Source organism: Mandrillus leucophaeus, unplaced genomic scaffold, assembly GCF_000951045.1.
Source record: "Mandrillus leucophaeus isolate KB7577 unplaced genomic scaffold, Mleu.le_1.0 Scaffold123, whole genome shotgun sequence".
NCBI lineage: Eukaryota > Metazoa > Chordata > Mammalia > Primates > Cercopithecidae > Mandrillus > Mandrillus leucophaeus.
The window spans coordinates 1,051,299-1,078,318 of record NW_012100654.1 but is presented as its reverse complement, the minus strand read 5'-3'; the positions used below and the strand labels follow the sequence as shown (position 1 = coordinate 1,078,318).

General features: G+C 49.5%; 2 protein-coding genes and 1 long non-coding RNA gene across 5 annotated transcripts in view; 1 reads left to right on the top strand and 2 right to left on the bottom strand.

Moving 5' to 3' along the window:
* Nucleotides 1-13,196, bottom strand: part of SLC41A3 (solute carrier family 41, member 3) — a 97,475-nt gene extending 84,279 nt beyond the window's left edge. The window contains exon 1 of the mRNA XM_011971525.1: nt 13,061-13,196. The gene's annotated coding sequence lies outside the window, so the exon portion shown is untranslated. The remainder of the gene's footprint in view (nt 1-13,060) is intronic.
* Nucleotides 13,197-15,191: 1,995 nt separating this feature from the next.
* ALDH1L1 (aldehyde dehydrogenase 1 family, member L1) overlaps nt 15,192-27,020 on the bottom strand; it is an 85,485-nt gene continuing 73,656 nt past the window's right edge. For all 3 annotated transcript variants that reach the window (XM_011971521.1, XM_011971519.1, XM_011971520.1), the window contains 6 exons: nt 26,028-26,127; nt 24,316-24,414; nt 21,501-21,666; nt 18,721-18,826; nt 17,337-17,536; nt 15,192-15,470 (listed from right to left, as the gene is read on the bottom strand). In XM_011971521.1, the coding sequence (XP_011826911.1) occupies nt 15,415-15,470; nt 17,337-17,536; nt 18,721-18,826; nt 21,501-21,666; nt 24,316-24,414; nt 26,028-26,127 (727 nt within the window). In that variant the 3' untranslated portion in view covers nt 15,192-15,414. The remainder of the gene's footprint in view (nt 15,471-17,336; nt 17,537-18,720; nt 18,827-21,500; nt 21,667-24,315; nt 24,415-26,027; nt 26,128-27,020) is intronic.
* LOC105533166 lies at nt 15,448-19,640 on the top strand. The gene is made up of 3 exons (XR_001005084.1): nt 15,448-15,591; nt 16,249-16,326; nt 19,453-19,640. It is a non-coding gene; the product is annotated as an uncharacterized LOC105533166 (long non-coding RNA).

Here is a 27,020-nt window from a genome sequence, read left to right as displayed (position 1 = left end):
CCCGGGGGCGCCGCCCGGTCCGGTCTACTGCTCAGGAGTTGAGGAGTGCGGGTGGACAGCTAGGTACTGATGGGCAGCTCCACCTGCAGCCCCGGTGTGAGATCCACTGGGTGAAGCCGGCTTGGCTTCTGAGTCTGGTGGGGACTTGGAGAACTTTCAAATCTAGCTGGAGGATTGTATGTGCACCAATTAGCACTCTGTATCTAGCTAATCCGGTGGGGACTTGAACTTTTATGTCTACCTAGAGGATCCTAAATACACCAGTCAGCACTCTGTGTCTAGCTCAGGGTTTGTAAATACACCAATCAGTACTCTGTGTCTAGCTCAAGGTTTGTAAATACACCAATCGGTACTCTGTATCTAGCTAACTCTGTGTCTAGCTAACCTAGTGAGGACTTGGAAAACTTTTCTAGCACTCTGTGTCTAGCTCAAGGATTGTAAACCCACCAATCAGCGCTCTGTCAAAACGGACCAATCAGCTCTCTGTAAAATGGACCAATCAGCAGGATGTGGGTGGGGTCAGATAAGGAAATTAAAGCAGGCTGCCCCAGCCAACGGCAACCTACTCGGGTTCCGTTCCACACTGTGGGAGCTTTATTGTTTTGCTCTTTGCAATAAATTTTGTTGCTGCTTACTCTTTGAGTCCGTGCTGTCTTTATAAGTTGTAACACTCACTGTGAAGGTCTGCAGCTTCGCTTCTGAAGCCAGGGAGACCACGAACACACTGGGAAGAAGGAACAAACTCTGGACACACCATCTTTAAGAACTGTTAACACTCACCGCGAGGGTCCTGTAGCGTCATTCTTGAAGTCAGGGAGACCAAGAGCCCACCAATTCCGGACACACAAAAACAGCAAAAAGTCTGTGCTTCGTCCCAGATGTGCCTTTCGTTTTCCTTTTTTCCAGACTAATTTTAAAGCATCCCAGTAGATAAATTCTTTAAATACTCGAGTATGTTTAACAATAAGGCCTATTTTTTAAACATTCCCATAGTATTACCACCACACCTAACAAAATTGGCAATTCCCAGTCTGGGCCTGAGGGAGGCTTGATGGTTCACAAGACTTGGTAAACCAAAAAATAATTCTAAGGCACCCCCCCGCCCCCAACCACCAAATCATCCGAATGGACTTCCTTCTCAGCCAGGGCTTTTAACCTGAAAGACTGGTTCAGGCCATAAGGGGAAGTAGAGGCCAAACATGCCTCATTATCCTCCTGCATTAACATCAACACAGACTTTACGTCTGATAAGAAACATTTTACAGTCTCCTCTCTGAAGCCTCCTACCATATCCAGATGCTTCATCTGCATGATAAAACATTAGTCTCCACAACCTCTTAACCAAGACATTCTTTAATTCCAGGTCTTTGGACAAACTCAACCAATTGTCAACCAGAAAATGTTTAAATTGACCTATAGCCTAGAACCACCCTCCCTCTCTTTGAGTTTTCCTGCCTTTCTGGATCAAATAAATTTATTTCTTAAATGAACTTAACTTGAAGTCTCATGCCTCCTTAAAATGTATTAAACCAAGCTGCACCCCAACCTCCTTGAGCACATGTTCTCAGGACCTCCTGAGGGCTGTGTCACTGGCTATGGTCACTCATATTTGGCTCACAATAAATCTCTTCAAATATTTTACAGAGTTTGACTCTTTTCATCAACAATAATTTGGCACCCAACGTGGGGCCTCAGAGAAGACTCAGGACCCCAAAGGAGTTGCCTGAACTCGGAGCTAAGATACCAGTGGGGCCCATTGAAGCCTCCCAGACTTCTAGCTTCTCCCCCACTGGAACTGGTAAGTCCTCCTGAGCCCCAGATCTCTCTTTGGTTGACAGTCGTTGGTTTAGTGTGAGCTGGTTTTTCTCCTAGGAAGTTGTTGTTTAAGGATTCTAATTCTAGTTCAGAGACACATTCTAAAGGGTTTTCTTTATTGCTTTTTCTCCCAAAATTAATCTTGATTCGGCTTGTCTGCGCATTTGTGTGACGAATTGAACTGTTGTTTTCATAGGTAAATGAGAGACTGAGTTTTCTAAGCTCGGAAGAGAAAAGGCGTTTGCTCCTCCCAGTCAAAAGTTGCTCCTGGGTGACTGGGGCCTTGTGGGAGTGTCTGGGGGGTTGATATCCTGTGACATGCAGCAGCCCTACGGGGAAATCCCCAACAAAAATTAATTTTAAAAATAGTTTGTCCAGGAATGCATATAAGGACTGATCACTCATCCTTTTGAGCCCTCTCAAAAGTAATACACCTCTGGAGAGAGAAACTGAGACATGTAAAAGGGTGGAAACGACTCAGTGGTGACACACAGTGGAGTCCTACCCACAAGCAGCACACATTGATCCACCACACAAAAACCTTAGGCCACAGCTAAGTTCCTACTTTTAAGAAAAAAAAAAAAAGTGGGCAACAAGTATTCTAAGAATGAGGAGAAAACAAGGAGAATGACCCCATTTTGGGCACTCTGTTGGTTTTATGGTGCCTCTACTTGCCAGAGATTATGTAAAATGGAAATAAAATGATCCTTGTGCACATTTACATTAAGGAAAAGAGCCCTAAGGTTGACCTGTACACCATAGAGTTCCTAAGTACCTTTCTCTATATTTTCTGTCTGCTTTAAATCTGCTTTTACTTTTCTGCTGAGATAAAAACCGCTGTTTGGATCTAACGTTTTTTTCTTTTTTTTTTGCAAGCTGGTGAATTTGTATTTATCTCATGGCTAAAGTTCTGAAGTAAAAGCTATAGGATGTGTGTGTGTGTGTGTGTGTGTGTGTGTATTTAAAAGGATTTTATAATAGACTTCTATAATTTTGTTTAATTGGCAGATTAAATCCATTTTAATTTCCCTCTAGCACACCAGACTGTCTCTTGGTACTTTGAGATGCAAATTTTGCTATCTGTTTTTCACCTAAGAGTTCTTTCCTTTAATATGCAAATGTAGGACTATTTAGCTGACAACTGCATAGGGTGATGAAACAGGCTGTCATGAATTTAAAAGTCTCAGGAAAGCTGGGTGCGGTGGCTCACGCCTGTAATCCCAGCACTTTAGGAGGCCAAGGCAGGCGGATCACAAGGTCAGGAGACGGAGATCATCCTGGCTAACATGGTGAAACCCCATCTCTACTAAAAATACAAAAAATTAGCCGGGCGAGGTGGCGGGCACCTGTAGTCCCAGCTACTTGGGAGGCTGAGCCAGGAGAATGGCATGAACCCAGGAGGCGGAGCTTGCAGTGAGCCGAGATTATGCCACTGCACTCCAGCCTGGGCGACAGACTGAGACTCTGTCTCAAAAGAAAAAGAAAAAAAAAAAAAAAGTCTAAGGAAAAAAGAGGTCTTACAAATGTATAAGATGTACTTCTATTGCCATGCCTAATATTCTATGTGTTTATGTGTTGTGTACACAATTTTTCATTACTAAAAATATGTAAAAGAGCTCTACTTAGTTTAAGTAAAAACAAAAGCAGTTAAACACTTTATCAAAAAATGCTAATCAAATGCTTTTAAGTTCACGTGACAAGTAAAATATTTAATAAATAAGCTGTCTTTAAAATCACTGGTAAAAAAATCAGAAATGTTCTAAGAATTGTTAGTATTTTTGTTTACATTTATTGATCAAGTGGCTTCATGCTTATTCCTTGAGAATAGTATAAGATTAGCCATAGGGTTATGAAAGTGTAAAACCAAGCCCAAGACAGAATGATCTTTGCTTTTATAATTTTTGATAAATTAGGCATGGAATATTGTTGGTTTAATGGAAACAGCTAAATCTTGAGTTATTGGTAAAAATACTGTTATATTTAATCATAAGTTCGTTATTGAAGTAAACACCTGAAATTCACAGCTATAAAAATGGTTAACAGGGAAATAACTTAAATAATGACTGTCACAGGTTTTGTTAATAATACAGGTAAACAAATAAATTAATCAGGTAATGGTAATGGAATAAGTGTTTGTAAACAAACTTGTCATATAATTTAGGACCTCAGGTTATTAATAAATGTTAAGTATCTGGGTAATTTCCAATTTAAAAATTACAGGAAAACTTTTTTTTAAACAGTAGATATCTTTTTCTAATTTAGCTTATTTAAAGGTTATGTATAAAACAAGGTCAAAGGAACTAGGAAATAAGAGATATAGAGAAAGATAAGACATAAAGAGGTAATTTTTAGTACAGAAGGCAAAAAGGAAAGTGATCTTATGTAAGAAAGAATCTTGTGTAGTGAATTTGTGTCCTAAAATAAAATGACTAAGTTGTTCAAGAAAGAGAGATATTTAGGACAGAACAGAAAATTTAAGCATGTTGTGAATGGTTTATATAAGTTGTAAGAAGGTTAGTAAAAAGGGATTTGTTTAAAAAAATTGTATAATTCAGTTGGCTATGATTAAGAAGAAATTATAGTAGTCCTTCTAGAGATGAGTCTTTGATATTTAAAAAATACACTAATACAAAACTAAATAATTGGCTAAAACAATATTTTATTACAAATTGACTTCTTTTTAATGTTTTTAATTTATAAACTCTATATCTCTTTGACATTCTGCAGATTGATATCTCACAAGTTCAGCTCTTTCTCTTTTGAAAAGACCTTGGATAATAGATCTCTCTTTCACCTTTTGTTGGTTCCTGTAACTTCATAATAGTTACAGGATAATTAACACAATTATCTGAAGGGAGATAACTTTTTTTGAAAATAGGCCAATAAAATTAGATCTTGTAGACCTTTTAATTCTGCATGCCTGTTATATCTTTATCTTTATATGTGTCATGTGGAAGTGATATTTCACTACCAAACTACATGAAAGAGCTCTAACCTAGTAACTTTAAAAATGTAAGTGCTTATCAGATTGGTAGATGCTAGCTCAGATGACTGTTAATTCACATGATCTTGGTGATCTTTAGTAAAATTAATTTAGCAAATTTAATCTCAAAACTCTAGTAATTTAAAATCTTAAAGTCATGTTAAAACCTCAGTTTTTATCACTGGAAAATTTGAGTTACTAAAAGTTAAAATAGGAGTATAAAATTTGGTGAAGTTTGTAAAACACAATGATGTTGATTTTGCTAAAAAAGGAAAGTAGGTTTTTCTTCTCTAATTAAAAAAACTACTTAAGAGTTGCTTTAGAATTAAGAAAAATATATATACAGATAAAGCTAAATAGAACAATTAAGCCAGAGCAACAAAAGTTAACTCAGACCTGTGGGTACCAAAAAGATAGTCAGTGTGGGGGAAGGGCAAAACTATTTAAAACCAGAGGATATAATATAAAGAAATTGTTTTATTTTGTAGATTTGTATCATCAGCTTCTTAAAAAAACTTTACTATAGTGGATTGTAAAAATAACCACTTTAAGGAAAAAATCCTTAATTTTAAATGCTACAGAAATTAAGAGCTTGTTTGGGTTGATGCAGCACCCCACAGCTCACTATTGAACAATCACTAATGAATATATATGATCCAAATGCACAAGAGGTCATTTCTGAGAGAACAATTAGTCTAGTGGACCAGATAAATGCCACCATAATGTCTGTTTGCCCTGAGAAGGGGACTGCCCAACTCTGTATAAAATACCAAGTGAAACAAGCACCTCAGATGAAGCAGTTAATATGCTTCATATGCAAGCCATATAACTGGATTTAGGATAACTGGTATATCCTCCCACCAAATATGCCTATTACCCAAGTCATGGTAAATTTAGGGGTTGAGGGGGTCCCTTTTACATGGATGCCCCTCCCACAGAATCATAACGACTGCTTGAGAAGCCTTATCAAATTTGCCATCCCTCATGAGTTTTGCAGATGCAACTTGCCGCTAGGAACCCAAACCTTTTTTCACCAGAAAAGGTAAATGGTCTGGGGGTAGAAAAAGGTTCCTGGGACCAGGACAGGTTAAACGTACAGGTTAATAAAATAAACGTATAGGTTAATAAAATAATGAAATGTAAAATGTTTAAACAAACTTTATGTAAGGTAGTTGTAACACCTTTTACCTAAATGTCTTATGAAAATCGGTAGTGCATTTGACTGGGGGATGTTTCCCCTTTCTAGTACTATAAAACTAAGGGCATGTAAATCTGCTCTTTTGAGAAATTGGACACACTAAATGGGAACTGGTAAGGTTGCCTAAACCCACATGCTATAGGGTAGAAGCTATTCTCCACTTCATATCCTTTGTGGAACATTTACTGGGGCTGATGGCAAAAGACTGAGTACTTCCCAATGACAATGACTAAACTAGAGAATTTCCCGTTGAGGGCCATTTACTGCCTTAATCTGGAATGTTAATTGAAGCTATCCCTATGTTAATGGAAACAATGTGATGCCCAAAAGAGTTCCATAATAAAATAAAAATGGTTTATATAGAATCTTGCTACCTGGAAATATAAGGAGGAGATACTGATAAACAGGGAGCCCTTTCCTAGGACTAATTCTAACTCTAGGGGGAGTTGCTGGATTCCACAGTGCCTGATAGACAGCTCTCATGTGCTGCTTGGCTTGTGAATGGTATTTCCAAGGTAAACAGACGTCTCATTTGAAAGATGCTGCTCTAGTTAAAGAAGGTCAAGAAAATCTTTTTTTTTTTTTATTTGAGTGAAGTATGTTTTTAAACAAATGTACCTTTCTCTCTGGGTTCTCCAAAATCTGGATTGTGGTTTTATGACAATATAGTTATTTGTGTAAGTTCAATAAAAACAGAACAATTGGAGACACTGGTTAATTTACCGAGAATTTAACTAAAATAGTATATTTTTAGGTAAAGTTCCAGCAAAGCCAACTTAAAAGGAGGCTATATGGCTAATCAATTTTTGCTAGATTTTATGCAAATAATCAAGACAAGTATAATAAGCCTAGAATTTACTTTACACAGAAATTGGTCTTACTATAATTTCTCTTTAGTAGAAAAGATAGGAGCTAAAAAATGGTTTTAAAGGAAAACTGTAACACTTGGTAGAAGATTTTGACCCTAACTTTTGTTTTTTAAAGTGTAGATTAAATCATGAATTATTTCTTGGCTACAATAATCCTATAGAGAGTACCAGGTTATAATTTTTCTTTATATTTTTAGTTGGTGCCCTAATTGAATTGGCTCCTTTTTCTGTTCTGACACACAAATTACTCTTATAATTGTCAAACTATAAATGTTATTTCTCTCTTCTTGTTTTACTTCCAAGGAAACCAAAATCATGGTATTCTGAAGACCAGAGATGAGTTCCTCATTTAGCATCCCACTGGGCCCAGACCTGTTTCACTGCAAATGCTCTGCTGCTAAAACTATAAAAGCACCCTCCCTCTAGGCCTAGTGGCTATTGAGGAAGAGTTGGGCATGTGAGATTGTAAGGGCCAATTTTGAGGGATAAAATTAGGTCAAGGTCAAACCCTTCAAATCAATAACGGTTACAAAGATGCCCTCTTCCGGCCCTTATCCCCCGCTTGTCATGGAGTGAAGGGCCATGTCCACTGGGAGCCTCTGCATGGTACTCCAGCTGCCTAGGACCTGAGAGCTCCAATGGCTTCAATCCCCCTTCTAGGATGTGTGCCCAGATCAGCACACGCCCACAAAAGCAGGTTGGGGCATTGCTGTCTCTTCTCACAGGGCCCCATGGAACTCCAAGGAGTCCAAGAAGTCTACATTTGAACTTGGCCTCACAGATCTCTATACATTTGTCAAGGCCAGAAGATAGACTCCATTTTACAGTTGTTCGGTTTTATTTATAATGTAGACCAAAAAGTATCTGAGACAGGTCTCAATCAGAAGCTTATTTTGCCAAGGTTAAATACATGCTCATGACACAGCCTCAGGAGGTCCTGAGAATGTGTGCCTAAGGTGGTCTTGCTACAGCTTGGTTTTATACACTTTAGGGAAACAAAAGACAACAATGTAAGATTTACATTGGTCAGGTCCAGAAAGGAGAGACAACTTGAAGTGGTCAGGAGGGGTTGGGGTAGAGGGAGAGGCTTCCAGATCACAGGTGAATTCAAAGATGTCCTGACTGGCAATTGGTTGAAAAAGTTTATCTGAAGACCTGGAATCAACAGAAGGGAATGTGTAGGTTAAGAAGATAGGGGTTATGGAGGCCAAGGTTTTTATTATGCAGATGAAGCCTCCAGGTAGCAGGCTTCAGAGAGAATAGATTGTAAATGTTTCTTATCAGACTTAAAAAGGTGTCAGACTCTTAGTTAATTTTCTCCTGGATCAGGAAAAAGACCTGGAAAGGGAAGGGGATTCTCTACAGAATGTAGATTTTCCCCACAAGAGACAGCTTTGCAGGGCCACTGCAAAATATGTCAAAGAAATACATTTGGGGGTAAAATACTTTGATTTATTTTACAGCCTGCTATCTCTCATGTTGGTATCTTATTGCTACAAAGAGTCTGTCAGTCTGAAGGTCTCTGTGTTGATGTTAATGCTGGTCAGCTGTGCCTGAATCCAAACAGAGGGGTGTATAATGAGGCACATCCAACTCTCCTCCTTGCCATCATGGCCTGAACTACTTTTTCAGGTTAATTTCAGGTCCTTGGTCAAGAGGAGGGGTCCATGTGTGACCCATGAAAGAGATCTGAGTTACCCTGAGTTACTGGCAGCAAATTTTGCCGGTCCACAGCAACTTCAGTCCTTGCCTCCTCGCAAGAAAGAATTCAACTGAGGGGCATAGAGTAGAAAAAGAGACTGAGGCAAGTTCCAGAGCAGGAATGGAAGTTTATGTAAAAAGTCTTAGAACAGGAATGAAAGGAAGGTGTGCTTGGAAGAGACTCAAGCAAGCACGTGAAGGTTAAAGAGAGAAGGTCATGTTTAACCATGATCCTAGGACTTTTATAAGCTCGCTTCTTTGCCATGATTCCTCCCTGAGGGTGGATTTTCCTCATGCCCAGTGCTCTCCTTACCCTTTAGAATTGAGCGTGCGTGGTGTGTTTAGGGAGTTATACGCAGGCCCATCTGAGGCTTTCTTCCTTTTTCAAGTGGAGTGTGCCCCCCAGAAGATCATACTTCACTATGTTTTTGCCTCTTAACATGCATGCCCAGGAAGTTGCTTCTCCCTGGGGCCTGCATTCAATTAACATTTTGCTGTTAACAGGTGTGGGCCATCAGGAAATAGCCTCTCCATGGCGCTGTGGAATTATCATTCTTAAAGAGGCAATTCAATAATTGCCGAACCATCACCCAACATTTTCAGTGGATTAAGGGGGAGCCCTAGCCTACCTTGCTCATGCCTAACTACCTGTAACACATTCAATTGGTTGGGGGACTTAAAATTTTATTTTTGGCTTACAATAATCATTAAATATTTAGATATATGGTTTGTGGACCCTCACTTGTACTTTTGCCCTGGGCTCTATAAATTTTGAGGTAGGCCTGTCTGGTTTTCATAGAGTGACTCTATGTGGAGATAGAGCTTATCAGGAGATAGTAAAGATACAGTAAGGTTATTAGGTGGGGCTCTAATCCAATAGGACTGGAGTCCTTAGAAGAGATGGGAAGGAGGCAGGGGAGAGCTCCCTCTCCACAAGTACACCAGCAAGAAGGTTGCCATCTGCAAGACAGGGAGAGAGGCCTCATCAGACACAATCCTGCTGGCACCTTAACCTCAGACTTCCAGCCTCCAAAACTGTGAGAAAATAAGTGTATTGTTTAAACCCCTGGGCCATGGTATTTTGTAATGAGCTGCCATAACAGAGGATTACTATTTTCAAAGCAAGCTGACCTTGAGGAAGTCATTAAGACTCAGTCTTCTCATCTATAAAATTGAGACAGTATCAGCACCTCCCTCATAGACTTGAGGATTACATGAGGTGATCCATGTAGAGCCCTCAGCATGGTGCCTCACATGTAATGAGCTCAATAGTGTTTCCTGCTGTTATGTTTATTGTTGTTACTAAACCTCTGATGGGACAAATCTCTAAGGAAGGAATGATTCCAGGCTCCCAGATCGACCATGGGGGAGGCCTGAGGAACAGGGAGGGCTTGACTATGAGCTTGACATGGGCATCCAGGCAGGCCTGGCCCTGCCCACACATTTCCTCATGTCTGTTCCAGTTTCTCACTGTCACTCTGCCACCACAGTGTCTACCTGGTGTTCCCATTCAGTCTCTATCATCCCCAAATAGATTCTAGGTTGGTGGCAGCAGCCTTAGCCCAGGGCTGGCCTCCATTTTCCCCTCCACTGCTGGCAGGTGGCCCTCTGGGAACAGGCCCTAGTGGTGGGCTGGCCAAGCCCTGCCTTCTGCTGATAGCTGCTCCAGGAGTGATGGACATGACCTGGCTTTTTTTTTTTTTTTTTTTTTGTAGAGACAAGGTTTTGCCATGTTGCTCCAACTCCTGAGCTCAAAGCAATCCACCCGCCTCGACCCACTGTGCCTGGCCAAATTTTATGTTAAGTATGTTTTCTCACAATATTTTCTAAGTCCATGCTTGGAACCTTTTGTGACTATGTGGCAGGGCAGAAGGCACACTGGCAACCCAGGACAGCCCTGATTAGCCCTCAGCTACTTTGTAATTGAATCCCAGGTTCTGAGCTTCCTGTGAATAAAATCTGAATTCAAGCTGGTGCTCCAGAGCCTGACAGCAACTGGAACTTTCCCACCATCTACCTGGTGAAGCATGAATTATCTTATTTTAAAATTTCTGTTCTTTATTTCTCATTTATATTGAAGTAATATCATTTAGATAATGTGTTGGTAATATGATCTGTGAATTTCATTAGAGGATTTAAAGAGAGTAGAATGAGGCCAGGAGCGGTGGCTCACGCCCATAATCGCAGCATTTTGGGTGGCCAAGGTGGGTGGATCACTTGAGGTCAGGAGTTTGAGAACAGCCTGGCCAACATGGTGAACCCCATCTCTACTAAAAATACAAAAATTAGCCAGGCGTGGTGGCGCACACCTGTAGTCCCACCTACTCGGGAGGCTGAGGCAGGAGAATCGCTTGAACCCGGGAGAGGGAGGGTGCAGTGTGCTGAGATTGCACCACCGCGGTCCAATCTGAGTGACAGAGACTGTCTAAATAAATAAAGAGAGTAGAATGAAGATATTGGGGTAGTTAAGGTTGGGAATCATTGTTTTAACTCTTCCTCTACTGTTTGCTGTTTTGGTTGCTCCAAAACTTTATAACTACATTATAACTGATGCCCAGAATCTGTCACTGCAGCCATCAACACAGCCCTGAGCTCTCAGTAGCTTATGACACCAAGGATTAATTTCTTGGTTCTACACATGTCCACTGTGTGTTGGCAGAGGGAGAAGCAGCCTTTGTGGAGGATGCCCAATGGATGTGCAGTCCAGCCAGATGTGGCGGGCCTTGCTCTGCAGTCTGCTCCTGTTTGTTTCTTTGGAGCTACAGAAATCAGCTCCTCTTTGAGCTTGCCCAAAAGGGGCCATTCCCACAAAGAACAGGGAACAAAGAGGAACTGCTGATTTTGGAGGGGAGAAAAGGAAGGGAGTTTCCATCACACAGTCCCATATTCTCCCCAAAGACAGGTCTCCACTCTGCCACGGAGGGTCCTACTCCCCTTCCCTCCCTCCAGCACCAGCCTTGCTGGGTCCCACCTCCTCTCTTTTCCACCTCCCTTAGGATTCTCCTTCCCTTTATTACCTAGAGCAAGTCTGTGGCCAGCCTTTGATTCTGAATGTCCCACCGTCCCAGCTTCACCACATCAGAATGTTCTAGGTAAATGCAGAGCTCTCCGTGGAAAGACTTCTGGTGAATTCTACTTCCTCCTCACCCTATCCCAGTTGGATGAAGTCAGATCAGCAGAGCACTAGAGCCCTGGATCCAGCGTGCTGCCCCCCATGCACACACTCCCTGCCCTGGTGAGCTGCTGGTAGTGGCGGGGGTTTAATGTGCGTTCAGTCACACTGGGGAAGGTCATAAGAAACAGCTGTGTGCGACTTGCCACCCTAGGTTGAAGTCACATAAGACAGCAGTCATTATATTATAAAACTTTTTCTTTTTTTTTCTTTTTTTTTTTTTATTTTTGAGACGGAGTCTCGCTCTGTCGCCCAGGCTGGAGTGTAGTGGCGCAATCTCAGCTCACTGCAAGCTCCACCTCCTGGGTTCACGCCATTCTCCCGCCTCAGCCTCCTGAGCGGCTGGGATTACAGGTGCCCACCACACACCCGGCTAATTTTTTATATTTTTAGTAGAGATGGAGTTTCACCATGTTAGCCAGGATGGTCTCGATCTCCTGACCTCATGAGCCGCCCGCCTCGGCCTCCCAAAGTGTTGGGATTACAGGCGTGAGCCACCGTGCCCCGCCTGTAAAACATTTTTAAGGAGGATTCATGAGATGGATTACTATCTCTACGAGGAGCAGTTATCCTCCAGAACACTAATTTGTTTCTGGCATCTGGACACCGTGAATTAGGTCACCAGTCAGGTGTCCTTGCACTCCTGGCAGCCAGAAAGCTCTGAGCTGAATTGTGGCCCAGCTTTAGAAGGGTATGCAGTTTTGCAGCCTGCAGTCTGGATACGGACCACACTCTGGATTTGACTCACCACCACTTTGCTCTCAGCCCCCATTTGCTCATGCATATTTTTGTTTATTATACTTCTAAACCACCTTAAATGCTTCTGTTAACAGGCGAGACATAAATATGCTCAAAGGCCACGAAAGTTTGTAAAAGCTTATCTCCCACCGAATAGCCTGGCGGTGAGTCGCCTTGGGGAAGATGAGCCTCCATGATGTTGGGCTCGGCTTCCTCCATCTCGGGCAGCTGCCCACTGCCCCCCGCCCCCCGCCTCCAGGCCCAGGCACTGCCCACATTCGCAGGGTTGGGCAATGCCCATCGCCGTGTCACTGGGTCTGCTTCCAGCCAGCCCGGGGAGGGAAAGGAGGGCAACAGCATGACCCTCCTTACAGGGTGCATGTCAGAAACCGCACAGATCATTTGCACCTGGATCCTGTTGACAAGAACTTGGTTCCTTGACCAACACCTAGTGCAAAGAATGCAGGAAAATCCAGCCTTTCTTCTGGGCAGCTGTGTGTCCAAGTAAAATGCAGAGGTTATGACTTAAGAAAGAAGGGGACAAAGGCAGGAAATTGGGGGATAACGAAATCTTATGTCCTTACCTTACACTTTCAGGAGAATTATGGAAAGGGGGAGAAAGAATTATGGGAAGGGGAAGAAAGCTGGAAAGCTGGGTCCAGTCTTGCCCATTTGCACCAGAGGTCTCTAGCGTGACTGCAGTGGGCACCCTGGCTAAAACTGTGTCTGAAGAGTGGGGAGAGGCGCTTCCTGGCTCTGTTTGAGTTGGATGGGCCTGTGCTTGAGGCTTTGCCTGCTCTTCTGTCACGAAGGATGTTTACAGGGAAGCCAGGGCTGACCTTACGGAGACACCAGGCAGGCTTCCACCTCTTGTTGGGAGGAGTGTGAGAGACCTGACTGGGATGAGAGACAGCCGCATGCGCTTGGACGCTGCCGTGGATACCCCAGCCCTGGGAGTGTTTGAGGCAGAACAAAGGGAACCCAGGAAAAGGTTGACATGGACTCATCTGTTCTGGTATAAGCGGTGCGTGCTAGGGCAAGTCCCACCGCTAGAGACGGGAACAGCTTCTCTCCGAGCAGCTGCCGTCTCTAGCACCAAGCATCGTGGTAGAAGACCAATTCTGAGCTAGCAACAGAGCCCAGAAGGCTTTAGGTGGAAGTGAAGGCACATTCTTTCCTGCCTGTAGACAGCAAGATGTGAGACAGCAAGATGGACGTGCCAGAAGCACTCTGCGGTCTGAGCCGGCCCTGCCGCAGGAGGCAGGTGGGAAGAGGGAAGGGGACACTCCCAGTGGGCCTGGCTTGGGCCTGGGCTTCAGGCTCTGAGGAACTGCATGGAGTGGCAGTTGGTGGGTTTCTCCTGGACTTCTAGGAAGGCCGTGTGAGCAGCTCAACCTCACCCCAGCAAAGCCTGCTTCACAGTTGGGTGGGGTGGCCATGGGAGAGTAGAGCCTCTCCCATGGTGGGTGTGGGTGCCCAGGAGCACAGCCACCTCTGCCAGGCCACCCCCAGCCACGGCCTATTCTGGGAGACTCGGCACCTGGGAGGGGTGAGTTACTCTGCAGGCAGAGGGGGCTTCAATGTCCTCCTAATTTGGGAAGTAAGGGGAACACAATTTCACAGTAGCTATGTAACCTTGGGCTGTTAAATGTCTCTTTGCCTCCATTTCCTGATTTATAAATGATGATAAAAATACCTCCTGCCTCCCTGGGATCATGAGCAGCAAGAGAAACATGCATGGAGGATTTGGAGCCCTGCCTGGCATCGAGCTGGTGCTCAAGGGACAGAAGTGTAGCCAGTATGGAGCTCGACACTGCCTGTTACTATCGCTGCCAGCAGCCTTCGAACGGCGGGGTCTGGATGGGCCTTTATGGAAGCACACGCTTCCTAGAAGAGCAGGAATCATAAAGGAAAGCAGGATGGGGAATCCCTGAGGAGACGGGGAACTCACAGGCCTCTGAAGGGCAGCATGCTGCACGGAGAGGCCTGAAGTTGTTCCCAGACATAGCAGAGGCTGGGCCTAGAGCTCTCAGCGTGGCCTCGGCCTGTGGGGAGGGACAGAGGGGCCTGCAGTGGGACCCAGAGAGACAGAGCCAGGTGGGTGGGGAGATGAGATGCCAAGAAGAGAGCTCCATGTGGGGAAACTGAGGTGACAGCAGGTAGGTCAGGTTGCAGTGTTTGGTGCCTACAGGATGAGGGTGCAGAGAGGAGGGCCGCAAGCTCCCACAGGGAGAGGGCACAGGAAAGAGCTATAGGGCAGGTCCCTGGGCCAAGGAGAAGCCATAAAGGTACACAGGAGACACCGTGTTGGATGGAAGACGAGCTCTGCCTGGCATTCCTAGCTGGGCCCGGCCCTCTACTGCAGGCCCTCTGGCTGGCTACCAGCTGAGAGCACGGCCACACTGACAGAGCAGGGGCGAGGGCCCGGCCCCCATCTGCTGAGGGAGTTTGAGCTGCCTCCCAGTCCAGGGCTCGCCCAGCTCCATCCCCATCTTCCCACCAGTTTCCTAGGGGTTACCCTCAAACCTCCTGCACCCCGACTCTGTCACAGCTTCTGCTCTTTGGGGCTGAGATGGCCCACACCCATTTCCTCCTGTCTCTCCCCCCAGGTGTCTGGCTCTCCCAGGCCAAGCAGCACCGTCATGCCCAGGTGACCGCAAATTCCAGGCCCACCCAGGAATACCCACGGGTGGAGCAGAGAGACGCGGAGGTGTGGATGGTCTCTCTTCAGAAGCTTTATTCTCCCTGGGAGGGGCATTCCTCACCCAGCCAAGGGCTGCTGCTGACTGGACAGAGGGTGTCCCAGATGCAGACGTGGGGTGCAGGCAGGAGGGCTTCCACTAGCCCCCAGGTGGGAGGTGCTGTGCACCCAGGCTCAAGAGGGAGAGGCCCAGCCGCCAGGGAGGGGCAGGGACTTTCTTCTCACAAAGACCTTTCTTCAGTATTCGAAGGTCACCGTCTTGACCCGCAGGTACTCGTTCAGAGCTGCCTCTCCTGTAAGACACCACAAAGGTCACAGCAGCTGCCACCACAGGCAGGAACCACTGCTGGGGGCTGCAAGTGTCTTACTCCTCAGCAACCGTGTGAGGGCAGCTCTGGCTCACCCCACTTCCAGGTGTGAAGTCGAGGCCCAGCGAGGTCATGAATCTTACCCAGGTTATCCCTGACAGTGGATAGTGGGCCAGGACTCCCAGAATACAAAGCCAATCTGAGGCAGCCATTTAAGAATCTTCCCCAGCTCCCACCGCCTTGCCTGGACAGCGGGAAGCCCCTTCAGGCGGAAGGGGGTGGAGGACTTGGTGTTACTGCCCGGACTCACTGGCCCATCTCTTCTCCCGTGGCTGCCCCCAGCTATGTCTGCATCAAGCTGTGGCTGGGAAAAGGAGATGCCTTGCAGGGCCCTGAGGCCCCAGACCTTGGCAGTGCTATGTGGCTGGTGCGTCTTAGCCCCATGACAAGTGTGAAGCCTCGGGCTGTCTGACAGCTCCCCAGCAGCTCTGGCTGGCCCCAGGAGTGGCACTGCCCCAAATGCCACTGCCCTGTCCCTCTGAAGTCCTGGGCCTGCCCAGGCGGGCTCTTGGAAGGCTTGGCTTGTGGGCCTGTCCCAGGAGGGTGCTGGTCCTCTCAGTGGGACACGGGGACCAGGGTTGGGAGGGAGCCAGGGGAACTCGGGGAGGATTCATAAGGGGCTCAGATCATGTTGTGGGGACTTGGCAGCCATAGCCTTCCCTGGGTGGCCGTGGGCCTCATGGATTCCCATGGTGGACACCAGGAAGGTGGCCTGGGAGAAGGCGGGAAGAGGAGGCAGACAGGGACACAGGAAGCAGGAGTGTCCAGCCTATACGTGCATGTGAGTCCAGCTCTGTGGGCACACATGGGCCCCTCTCACAGGCACCCTTGGGGGCTTCTGCAGGGCTTGAAAGATGGGGGCAGGGGGAGGAGAGAAAACTGGAAACAGTGACCACCCTTTGACCCCCAGCCTCAGCATGACCTTCCCTGTGGTCTCTGGGCTGGAACAGGAGCCTGGAGAGACAGGTGGGAACTCTGAGACAGCATACGGCTCCCCCGGACCTTGCCAGCCACCCCTGCCAAGCTTGCCCATAAGACCTGTCTAGTCCCCACTGCTGAGAGAGCAGAATGAGGCCCAAGGCTTGGAGCAGCCCAGGGAGAGAGGGCTGGAGCAGAACTCCATTCCACCCAGCGGACGGAGCACTGGGGGGCCTGCGCTGTGTGCTGGGGGACCCCGCCTGCTGCCACCTCAGTGACTTCATCTCTACTGGGAGACTCGCAACACCCATGGTGTTCACCTGGGCGGTACATTCGGTCTCATGGCTCCTCTTTACACTAAGGACGCAATCTGAGCCCCTGACCATGGCCCATGGGCCTTCTATCTGGCCCCTCCCTGCCTCTCAGGCCTCCTCTCCTCCCTCCTGCTCCCCCTTGGCCCACTCCCACCACTCTGGCCTCTCTGCAACTCCACAACCAAAACTGGTTCCCCCAAGGACCTGCTAAACCCTCAGCTAGAAACACGGGCCCCTGGGTCTTCATGGCCAACTCCTCCCTGCCATGCAGGTCTGGGTAGCACAGATGCCACCACACCAGAGAGGCCTCCACTGCCTCCTGGCCGGAGTGTCTCCCCCAGGCCACTCTTCTTGCCTTCTTCCCAGCACCACCCCTCTCTGCAAGCATCTTGCTCATGGACTTGTCACATGTTCCCTCCCAGTAAGAAGTGAGCCCTGACAGCCATCATGTTCAAGGCTACATCCCTGCATCTGCGATAGGACCTGGCACTAAGTGGTTCTGAACGGATGTTTGCTGAATGAATAAATGAAAGCAACCCCACAGGCAGGAGTAGGTTACCTAGATCTTTGCCAAATCCAGACTGTTTGAATCCTCCGAAGGGAGCGGCCACATCGGTCTTGTTGTACGTGTTGACAAACACAGTGCCTGCCTGGAGCTTGTCACTGACATACAGGGCCTTGTTGATGTCCCTGGTGAAGACACCAGAAGCCAGGCCAAATTCCGTGGCATTGGCCCGAGACAGCACGGCGTCCACGTCCCTGGAGGGAAAGTCCAGGAAGAACTCCCTGAGGGAGGTGCAGATGAGAGCCTGGCCTGCTCTACACCCCAGCTGCATACGACCTTCCGAGGAGAAAATGTGCCGGGCTACGGCACCGGGGCAGGATGCGGTTGGGCTGGGCTGAGAGTGAGGAGGAAGGGCAGGGGCCCATGTGCAGGCAGCCACCACAGGGGCTCCTGGATCATGGGGTGAGCTTTTTATTCCACAGACTGGGAGCAGGGGCCCAGAGAGGAGCCACTGGGTCCTCACATGCAGAAGGACCCACATGTGCCCTTGGCAGGTTGGGCATTCACCAGACATCAGTGATCTGGAGACTTACTACAACCATATTTATTGGCTAGGTGGCACTGAAGTCTCTTATTCTAATGCCATTGACATATGACGATAATTTCTGGGGTTTTTTTGATAGTGGGATAGTAAAATGTAAGGATGAGGCACGATTTTGCAGTTTGCTCCAAGGTGCTACGGAGACAAGGGGTAAGCCTGAGAAGTATCAGCATGGGCCTCTGTGGCCTCAGTGTGAGTGGAGTACAGTTTTCCCTTCCAGCCCAGGCTGGCCTGGGTAACTTGCTTGATCACTAGGCTGTGGTGGAAGGGATGCTCTGGGATTCTGAAGAGCCAGATTATAAAGAGCCTTTTGGCTTTCACCTGGCCTCCGAGGGGGAACCAGGTGCCTTGGCAACCCCGAGGCTGCCACGCAGAGGAAGCCTCCTGGGAGACCCCCGGCAGCGTGAGGATAGCCACTCTGTCGCCCCAGCTGAGGCCAGATACTGCATGGAGCAGAGATGGGTTCGCCTCATTGAACCTAGACCATGAGTAAAATAAATCTCTGATTATTCCAAGCCACTCAGTGTGGGGGGTTTAGTGCACGGTAACGGACCTTAGAACAGAGTCCAGTGGGCTGCGAGAAACATGCTGGAGCACGTGGCAAGGGACAAGGACAGGGAAGGGAACTGTCTTTGCTCACAGGGGGACTCAAAGCCCCAGGTCTCTTCTCAGGGGTGTGGAGACTCAGCAGGCGGCCCAGGCGGGATGTCGATGGCTTGCACCCTGCCTGAGTTCTCCTCCTCACCGCCCATAGACTACCTCCCAAAGCCCACACGAGGACCCCAGTAACACGTGGGAGAGAGTCAGGGCCCTTGAGACATCAGCAGGATTCCCTACCCATCAGCAAACCGAGAGATGATCATGACAGGTCCAAAGGACTCCTCCTTGGCTATGAACATGTGGTCTTCCACATCTGTGAAAACAGTTGGCTCAAAGAAGAACCCTGCAAGAGAGATGGAGACCCGCTGTACATGGGAGACACAGTGCCCCATGGTCCAGCCTCCCCGTCAGCAGGGCCTGGGCAGCCACCTGCAGATGACCTGACATAAGCGCCGGGTCGTGGCACCCATGTGATGGGTGTCGCCATGCTGCAGGTGGCTCTTCCACCTGGCATGTTCTTTGATGTGGGTCTCACCATGCTTCTAAAGGAGTGCTGTTGAGGGAAATGGGGCTGCAGGTTGGCAGGTGACAGAGCTGAGACCTGATCCCAAGTCCAATCTTAGTGCCAGAACCCATGGCCAAAGCAAAGACTGGAGCTTTTCTGGTGACAGCTAATCTACAACCTCCTAGATTGTTTGGCAGGTGAAACCTCCCAGGCAGCTCTGCCACTGACCCTGGTGGCTACAACCCATGGAGTAGGAGGAGGTGAGAGGGGAGGAGCTCTGGACACTGGACCTCCTGGGACTCCCTCCCTCTGCCCTTCTGGGGTCCCTACCAAGGCCCAACTTCATGCTCTCCAGTCAAGAAGGGACCACCTAATCCCAACCCTGGATGCAACCCCTACAGGCCCTGGTTGCCAGGGCAGATGCACTTCTGACAACTGAAATGCTTTCTCTCTCTTTTCTCTAGAGACAGAGCCCTGAGACCTGCTGCACTGAGGTCAATCCTGCCTGACCTCACTGAAATTCAATCCTGCCTGACTTAGGAATAATCAAGAGACCGGGAATTTTCTCACTCTAGTTTTTAGAGAAATAGAAAATTTCAAAAAACATTACAAAGTTATTTAACTAATAAAATATGCAATATTTTTCATACATTTATAAATGACATTTTAACACTGATTACAATTGTGAAAATGTGACTCATGTACACACACAGTGGTTTATGTGGCCTGTGTTTACTCCGCAGTCTTGCAGCACCTCTGCCGGGGCATGTGAGCCATGCTGACCACCCCTCTGTCGTCCCCTCCCCATCTACCTTGTACTCTCCCCTATCCCCTCTAGACCCTAAGAGCTGGTCTCCTGGTCCTTGGGCCACCAGAAAGCAGCCCCATTACATGCTCTGCCCCTCACTGGGCTGTAGGAATTCTGCTCCTTCTCATACCCTCTCCAGGGTGGGGTGATGACTCTCCACTATTCCTGGTTCCCTGGTGCTGCTCTAACCCTTGCTGGCTCCCTAGCCCTGCTCCTAGCACAGGGCCTCCATCCCACCAACCCTGAACCCGGCCATCCTTGCCCTGCAAGGGCCCTGGTGATGCTCCTCCCACCCCATCTGCCTCATGGAACTCGCAGTCCAGCAGGAGTGGGAAGAGGGTAAGTGGACAGTGACAGCAGCAGTGCAGTGGTCACGAGAGCTCTGTTGAGGTGTGTGGTGCCCGGCACCCTGTGACATGGGCATGCCTGGGTCCTGGATGTCCTGTGAGCTAAAGAAGCAGGAGCTCTCCAGGTGGGGACACTCGAAAGCCTCCACTAAGTCGAGCAGCAGCAAATGCATGGAGCCCAGGAAAGCACTAGAAACCTCTGGAGAGAATGAAATGCGGCTGCAGTACAGGTCAAGGGCAAGTCAGGCACAGATCATGAAGGACTCTGGCTGTAAGGTCAAGGAGTCTGAACTTGCACTGCGGGAGGGTGGGTCACTGCTACGAGGTCTTAACGGAGGAGAGGTCACCAGACCCTGGCAACTGTGTGAGTAAAGGATCAGCAGGCTCACAAGGCCACTTGGGAGGCTGCTGTGACACCGAGCAAGGCAAGATGCAGGGAGCCCGCACAAGGGTCAGGAGGCAGAGGAGGTCCACAGTGGGACAATTCTCAGATTTTACAGAATCAGGCAAATAATTTAAATGGGGGTCACAGAAAGAGAAGAGTCAGGGATTCTTTCTTCCCTTTCCTCCTTCATGTCATCAGATTAATTGAGCACCTACTCTGTGCAATGCCCAGTCTAGGCACAAAGGAGCTAGGGGTGAGGAAGACAGTCATGGCACCTGTCCCTTGGCAGTAGCATCAACAGTCCATCCCTGTGGCTGCTGCACTTCTGGCCTGGATGACTCGATCAGACAGAGGGTCCTGGAGCAGCAGGTGTGTGTGTCTGGGCTCAACTCTGGCTGGGACATTGCAATGACCATTGAGTTTGAAGGGCCTGGGGAACATCCAGGTGGAAGTGTCCAGTGCCGCTGGCTATGTGGTGAGGAGCTCTGGGTGGGGTGGAGCCTGGAGGCCTGTATCTGGTAGGGTCTGAGCAGGGGAGAGATCCTGCAGGCGAACTGTCCCCCATGAGAGGTGCTCCAAGCTAAGGATAGGCAGGGATGCACCTCCATTGAGGGGACAGGTGGAGCAACGGCTGAGAGGTTAACAGCCAGTGAAGTAGAAGGAAAATCAAAAAATCTAGTCTCTTGAAATCTATCGGGGAGAGACTCTCAAGGCTGTGGTGACAGTAAGGGCAAGTCAGAGTCCAGTTCAATACTGACTAAACCAGCACTGAATAATGCTCATCCCATTCCCGGGTCTGGCTGGTGCCCAAATAGCCAAGGCCCAGTCCATCCCAGGTCCCAGATGGAGCTGCAGCCTGACTGTGCAGGTACCTGGCCTTCAGCTCTCTCCAGTTCAGCTGGACAGGGAACCAGAGGCCATGGGACCTGCTGCCTCAATTGACCCAAGCGGGCCTGGCACACTGTGACTCACCTGGCCGAGGGATTTGATTCCCACCGCAGACCAGTGTGGCCCCTTCCTTCACGCCGCACTGGCAGTACTCCATCAGCTTCATCAGGTGGGCATGGTGATTCTGTGGCCCGTGGTCGGTGTCCCTGTCCAGCGGGTTGCCCACCTTCATCTTCCGCACCTCCTGTACCTGCAGAAAGTCCTCCAAGTCAGGCATGGCTTGTTCTGCCGCAGTTTCTGACAATGATCCTCACCTGACTCAGCTCTCATGGCTGACCCCTGAGGAAAGTTCACACTCTATTCTAGCCTCAGGGCTTTCCGAATTCTGACTCTAAATCCACCTTCCAGTCTGAAATCCCAGATGGCTCCTATGCGCAGAGGGACAGAAGTCTCCAAGGAGACAGGAGCCCAGCAATAGATGGGCTGGGAATGGAGGTGCACAGGAGTGTGGGTGAGGAGGAGAGAGGCTGGTGTATTTGACTAGTTGAGGAGATGGGGCTCATTACAACATGTATCTGATTCTGGTCCTGCACCAGGCTCATGGATCAAGAAGCTGAAAGAACTGTTTGTCTGGGGGACTCCAGGATGTGGGGTGGGTGGGATACACCAGCCCTGCTGCAATAGTCCCGGTGCTAAAGTGGGAAAGAAATTAAGTGGAGGGGAGGGGCCCAAGGCTCTAGTCTGCTGACCCTCCTCCTCCAAGGCCAGGGCATCTCACATCTTGCAAACCCTGCACCCCCAGTCAGCCCTAATCAGACACGGGTGTGACTCGAGCACCTGGGACACCCCTCTGCCCTTCCCACCAAGGCCCACTGAGTGCCTCTGACTGTCCTGTCTCCACCCTGTAGCCAAGCCCGGTTGCTTTTGTTCCTCATTCTCTGCTCCTGTCCTGGAGACCCAAACTGCGCCCCAATCTCTCTTGGATACAAAGGACAAGCAGCCTACTGAGCCTCCTGAACACTGGCCTCGCTTCCTTTATTTGGGATTGTGACTGTCCTGAGAATTATCCCTGGGACAATGGCCCTCGCAGTCACCCGACTGTGGAAGTCTCATGACTCCCTTAAGACCCCCAGACAGGACTTTGTGTGCACAGCTCTATGTCCCCGCAGCCACACTCCACCCATGACTGCCACTTTATCTCCAGTAGTCCCTGGGTCTGTATCCTGGTCCTGCTATTCCTGTGCCGGGCCCATCACAGCAATGGGCCTCGCTTGGCCAGGCAGGCCAGCTCCCTAACTACGGAAGATGAGCTTGTGCCTCCCATCACATGGTAGAGTCTGTTTCCTCACCCCTTAAATCTGGGCCAGCCTGTGACTTGCTTCCATTGCATGGAAGCAATGTTTCGTGCATTTCAAGAAGCCTCTCAGCTTGTGCTGTTACTCTCAGGAGTCCTGCCACTGTCCACATGAACATGCCTCAGCACATGCTGCAGAATACAGGCCCCTAGGGCAAGGACAGCTGTCCCACGAAGCTGCCTGCTGCCCTGCTGCCCCCGAGCCTCACTGCAGATGCTTGGGCAAGCTCTGACAAACCCACGTGAGCCCCAGCGAACCCCAGCCTAGACTGCCACTGCTGCCCACAGAATCATGAGCTGAGGGCAGGGCTGTCATTTCCAACCACTCTGTGTTGAGGCTTGTTATACGGCAAAAGCTTTTCCAGCCCCTCCCAGAAAGTCCTTCCTTTCCCCACTCCTTCCGGACTCTGAGCCACCACCCTGGGTCCAGCGCCAGCTCTCCAGGGACCCCTCCCTCACCCCTCCGCTCACGGGCCCTCTTTTTCCCTGGCTTCTCAAGCACCATCTGTCTGAAACCATGTGTGGAGGTTGCTGGTTGTCTCTCCCGCATCCCTGCCGCTACCTGCTGGGATCAGATGCTGCTCTCCACAACCTGGGGGCGGGGGGGTGCCCTTCGTGGAAGCTAAACCAACCTCAGCTTGCTCCACCCCTGGTATCATGGCCTGGATGAAGGATGGCTGGGGCCTGGCTCATGACAACCCCACAGTGTTTTCTAACAGAGGTGGTGAGGAAGGAGTCATGTCCTGCTCTGGCTCCAAGTGGTGAGAAGGTAATGCTGGTGCCGCCAGCCCCATACTCCTCACCATATCCGAGCTGCTTGGAGAGAATGACGCCAACCCGTCGAGGAACCGAGAAGCTAGGCATTACAAACCTCCCAAGGGGACTCAGGACCACCCATCTGTCCGAGGCCAGCATCAAGCCTGCTCTTCAGGTGTGGCTGAGTGGATAAATCTGGTGGAAGACACTATCCTGTGCCCACCAGATCCCCGAGGCCATGCAAGGCGGCTGCGGAACCTGATGGGAGCTGCTGGCCCCTACTGGCGGCCCACAGCCAAGCCTACCTGCCACAGGGGCCCGCAGCCTGGCCACTTGGCCCCAGGGGCATGCCTATGTAGGGGGATTTGTGCTCCAGGGCCCATGTCCACGGTCAGACCCAGGCTGACCAGAGACCAGGCCCTTGCTCCATTCTGTCTGGTCCTCCCCTGGTCTCTTCTTCTTCCAGGCTTCACCTAAGAGTCCACTCTGAGTAAACCACATGCACCGAATTCTTGCCCCAGGCTCCACTTCTAGGGAGCCAACCCAAGACGGGCCCTTTTTGGTGATGTCAATTTGAGCTACAGGTCTGCTATTTCTTGGCGAAATAATAAAATCCAGTGAAGACTCAGCACAGCTCCCACTGTGAGTTCCCTGACCCCCGTGGGCAGTGTCCTCTAGGAGGAGCCCAGACTCACTTGACCCCTGCCCTGTCTCCCCTCCTCCAACCCCCTCCAGCCAGGCTGCTGTCCCGGTGAACCAGCAGCCCACAGACCCTGGGGCAGGACTCACCACCCTCCGCACGAACTCATCATGAATGGAGTCCTCCACAAACAGCCGGCCTGCTGCAATGCAGTTCTCTCCTTTATTGAAGAAAACAGAGCTCATCCCCTTCAGAGAATGGACAAGAACACCAGGTCACTGCTCCTCCTGGGACACCAACCCCCTGCTCTGCCAGGGCCCAGCTGCCCTTTCTCATTGGGAAGGGAGGCACCCGTGTGTCCTAACCTCCTCCTGTGGGCCGCACTCAATCCTCAGTCACCTTAAGAGGAGAGGTGAGACATAACGGTGTGGGAAGTGAAGACGCTGAGGCCCATGCAGTGACAGAGAGACACCACGCCCCAACTCCCACCACTGGAGGACAAGGCCGCCATCTACACTGCAGAGCATGGGGACCAAGTGGGAGTGAGCCTCGGCCTGCCTGAGACCCTCCTGCACCCTGGGTGGGCTCGCTGGGGTGGCCCAGGAGGTGCTGATTCCTGTTTCAGAGTCTACATTCTCGGAACTGACAGGAGAGATGCCAGCCGTGTGTGTAAGCACGGAGCAGGTGGCGGGTGACAGGGCAGAGGGTGAGACACAGGCAGGCAGCCCTGACGTGGGTGGGTGAGGGGTGGGGCAGCCCTGGCCCAGGGAACTTCCAGCAGGAGTTCACAACAAAGGCCCTCAGAGGCTGCAGGCAGCCTGCTTTTTCAAACTCGCCTGCTGTGGGAGACCCAGGGGAGGACGGAGAGCCATGGTCAAGCTTGGCTAGATCCCAGGGCTGATGGGTTCACCTGGGCCCGTGAACAATGCCCTTGCCTCCCTCAGTTTCTCTACCAAATAAGGTTGGACTCCCTTTCACAGCCATGCTAGGGTGTCAGGCCGTCTTCCACGGCACAGTGGAACTTAGATAGGGCCGGGGGCATATTTGGGGACCTGGCAGAATGTGGCCTTACTGGTTTGCTCCCACAGTAGTGAGGACAGGACCAAGGCAACAACAATACTAACGGTAAGAACAAGGACCAACACATGTGTCTTACGTGGCACTTGCCACTAATCTAAGCCCTTCAGACATATTCATTCTGCAGCCACGCAGGAGGTGGGTATCACCGTGGTCCCTACCCACAGGTGGGAGCACAGACGCCAAAGAGGTTAGGTAACTTGCTCAAGGCTGCCCAGCAGGTCAGTGGTGGAGCCAGGCACGTGCACCCACGGCCACCGACAGAGAGCGTCACTGTCAGCAGGGCTGGGCCCAAGTGCTCAGAGTTCTGCTTTGCTCTTTTATTTTAAAAATACACATTTTATTGTGTATATTTGAGGTTTACAGCATGAAGTTATGGACTACATATAGATGGTAAAATGGTTACCATAGTGAAGCAGATCAACACATCTGATTTGCCCTCTCACCAGACAGAAAAGGGTGCCATGCTTATTTCAGAACAGATGGAGCTGTGGCGTGTGTTTCCTGATTTCATATTGATATGTAATACACACACACACATATGTTATAGGCAGTTGATCTCAGCTATCCTGGCAGTTATGAAACTTCTTGGGAAGTATGTTTGGAGGGCACACGTCTTTCTTCACTAAGTCTGCTGCCTGCCATGCTATGCTTGTGGTGACACCATGGACTCCACCAGGGCTACACGTGTGAGTGTGGCTATGGAATCAGAGACAGAGCCTTCTGGGCTCCACGGTCCCTGTCCCCACTTGCTGTCCCTACCCCCTCCAGGCCCGGCCCTCACCATCTGCACAGCCTTGTTGAGGTCACAGTCAGCAAAGATGATGAGGGGTGACTTCCCGCCCAGTTCCAGGGACACCTTCTTCACGTTACTTATGGCACAGCTGCAAGGAACAGAGGGCTGGTGGGGCCGGTCCCTCCAGAGCAGGTAGGGGCATTGGGCCCCCAGGTGGCAGGGACCTGGGCAGGCTCAAAGCATGCTTTGTTGCAAGAAGCAAGACCCAGCCAGTGCCTCCCCACTCCCCCCGCCCCTTGCAACTTCACACAGCCACCTTCCTTTCTTTCCTGGCCCGTATATACCGGGCCTGTGCCCCGCTGCCCCCTGGACTGCCCTTCCTGCTGCATGCTCCACACCTTGTTTCTTGCAGGTCTGTGTTCCCTTCTCTGGGGTGCCTCCCTGATCGACCTGTATAAAACCACAGCCTGCCTGCGCACCCCATCTGCTGCCCTTTGCTCTATTGCAAGTTGACCTCTGACCCCATCTGCAGAGCATGAGCCTGGCCAGGGCAGGCACGCCTCTGTCTGGGTCATACTACAGCCCCAGCGCCAAACACAGTGCCTGTACGCAGCTGGTGCTGCACAAATTAAGGATTACAAAACAGCACCATCAGCTGGTACAGCTGCAGGGGCCCAGAGGCTGTGGCACCTCCCTGTATTAGCAGCAGAGCAAACAGAGAGAGGCTGGGAGTCATGAACACATCACATCAGTGGGCAAGAAATGCACTGCAGGGATGCTGTCCTCAGCCGGACACTCAGTTAATAGCCGGCAGGTAGGAGACTCCACTGGGGAGGAGAGGCCTCCTCTGCAGGAGCAACCGAGGGAGATGGCCCCCATCTCAACTGCAGGTCCGGGTGACATGGCAGTCTGGGAAGAAGAAAGCAGCAGAACCAGGGATGCTGGGGCAGGAAGCTGCTCAGAGCTCTGCTTTGCTCTTCTTTTTTTTTTTGAAATAAATTTTACTGTGTGTATTTGAGGTTCATAGCATGATGGCTTTTT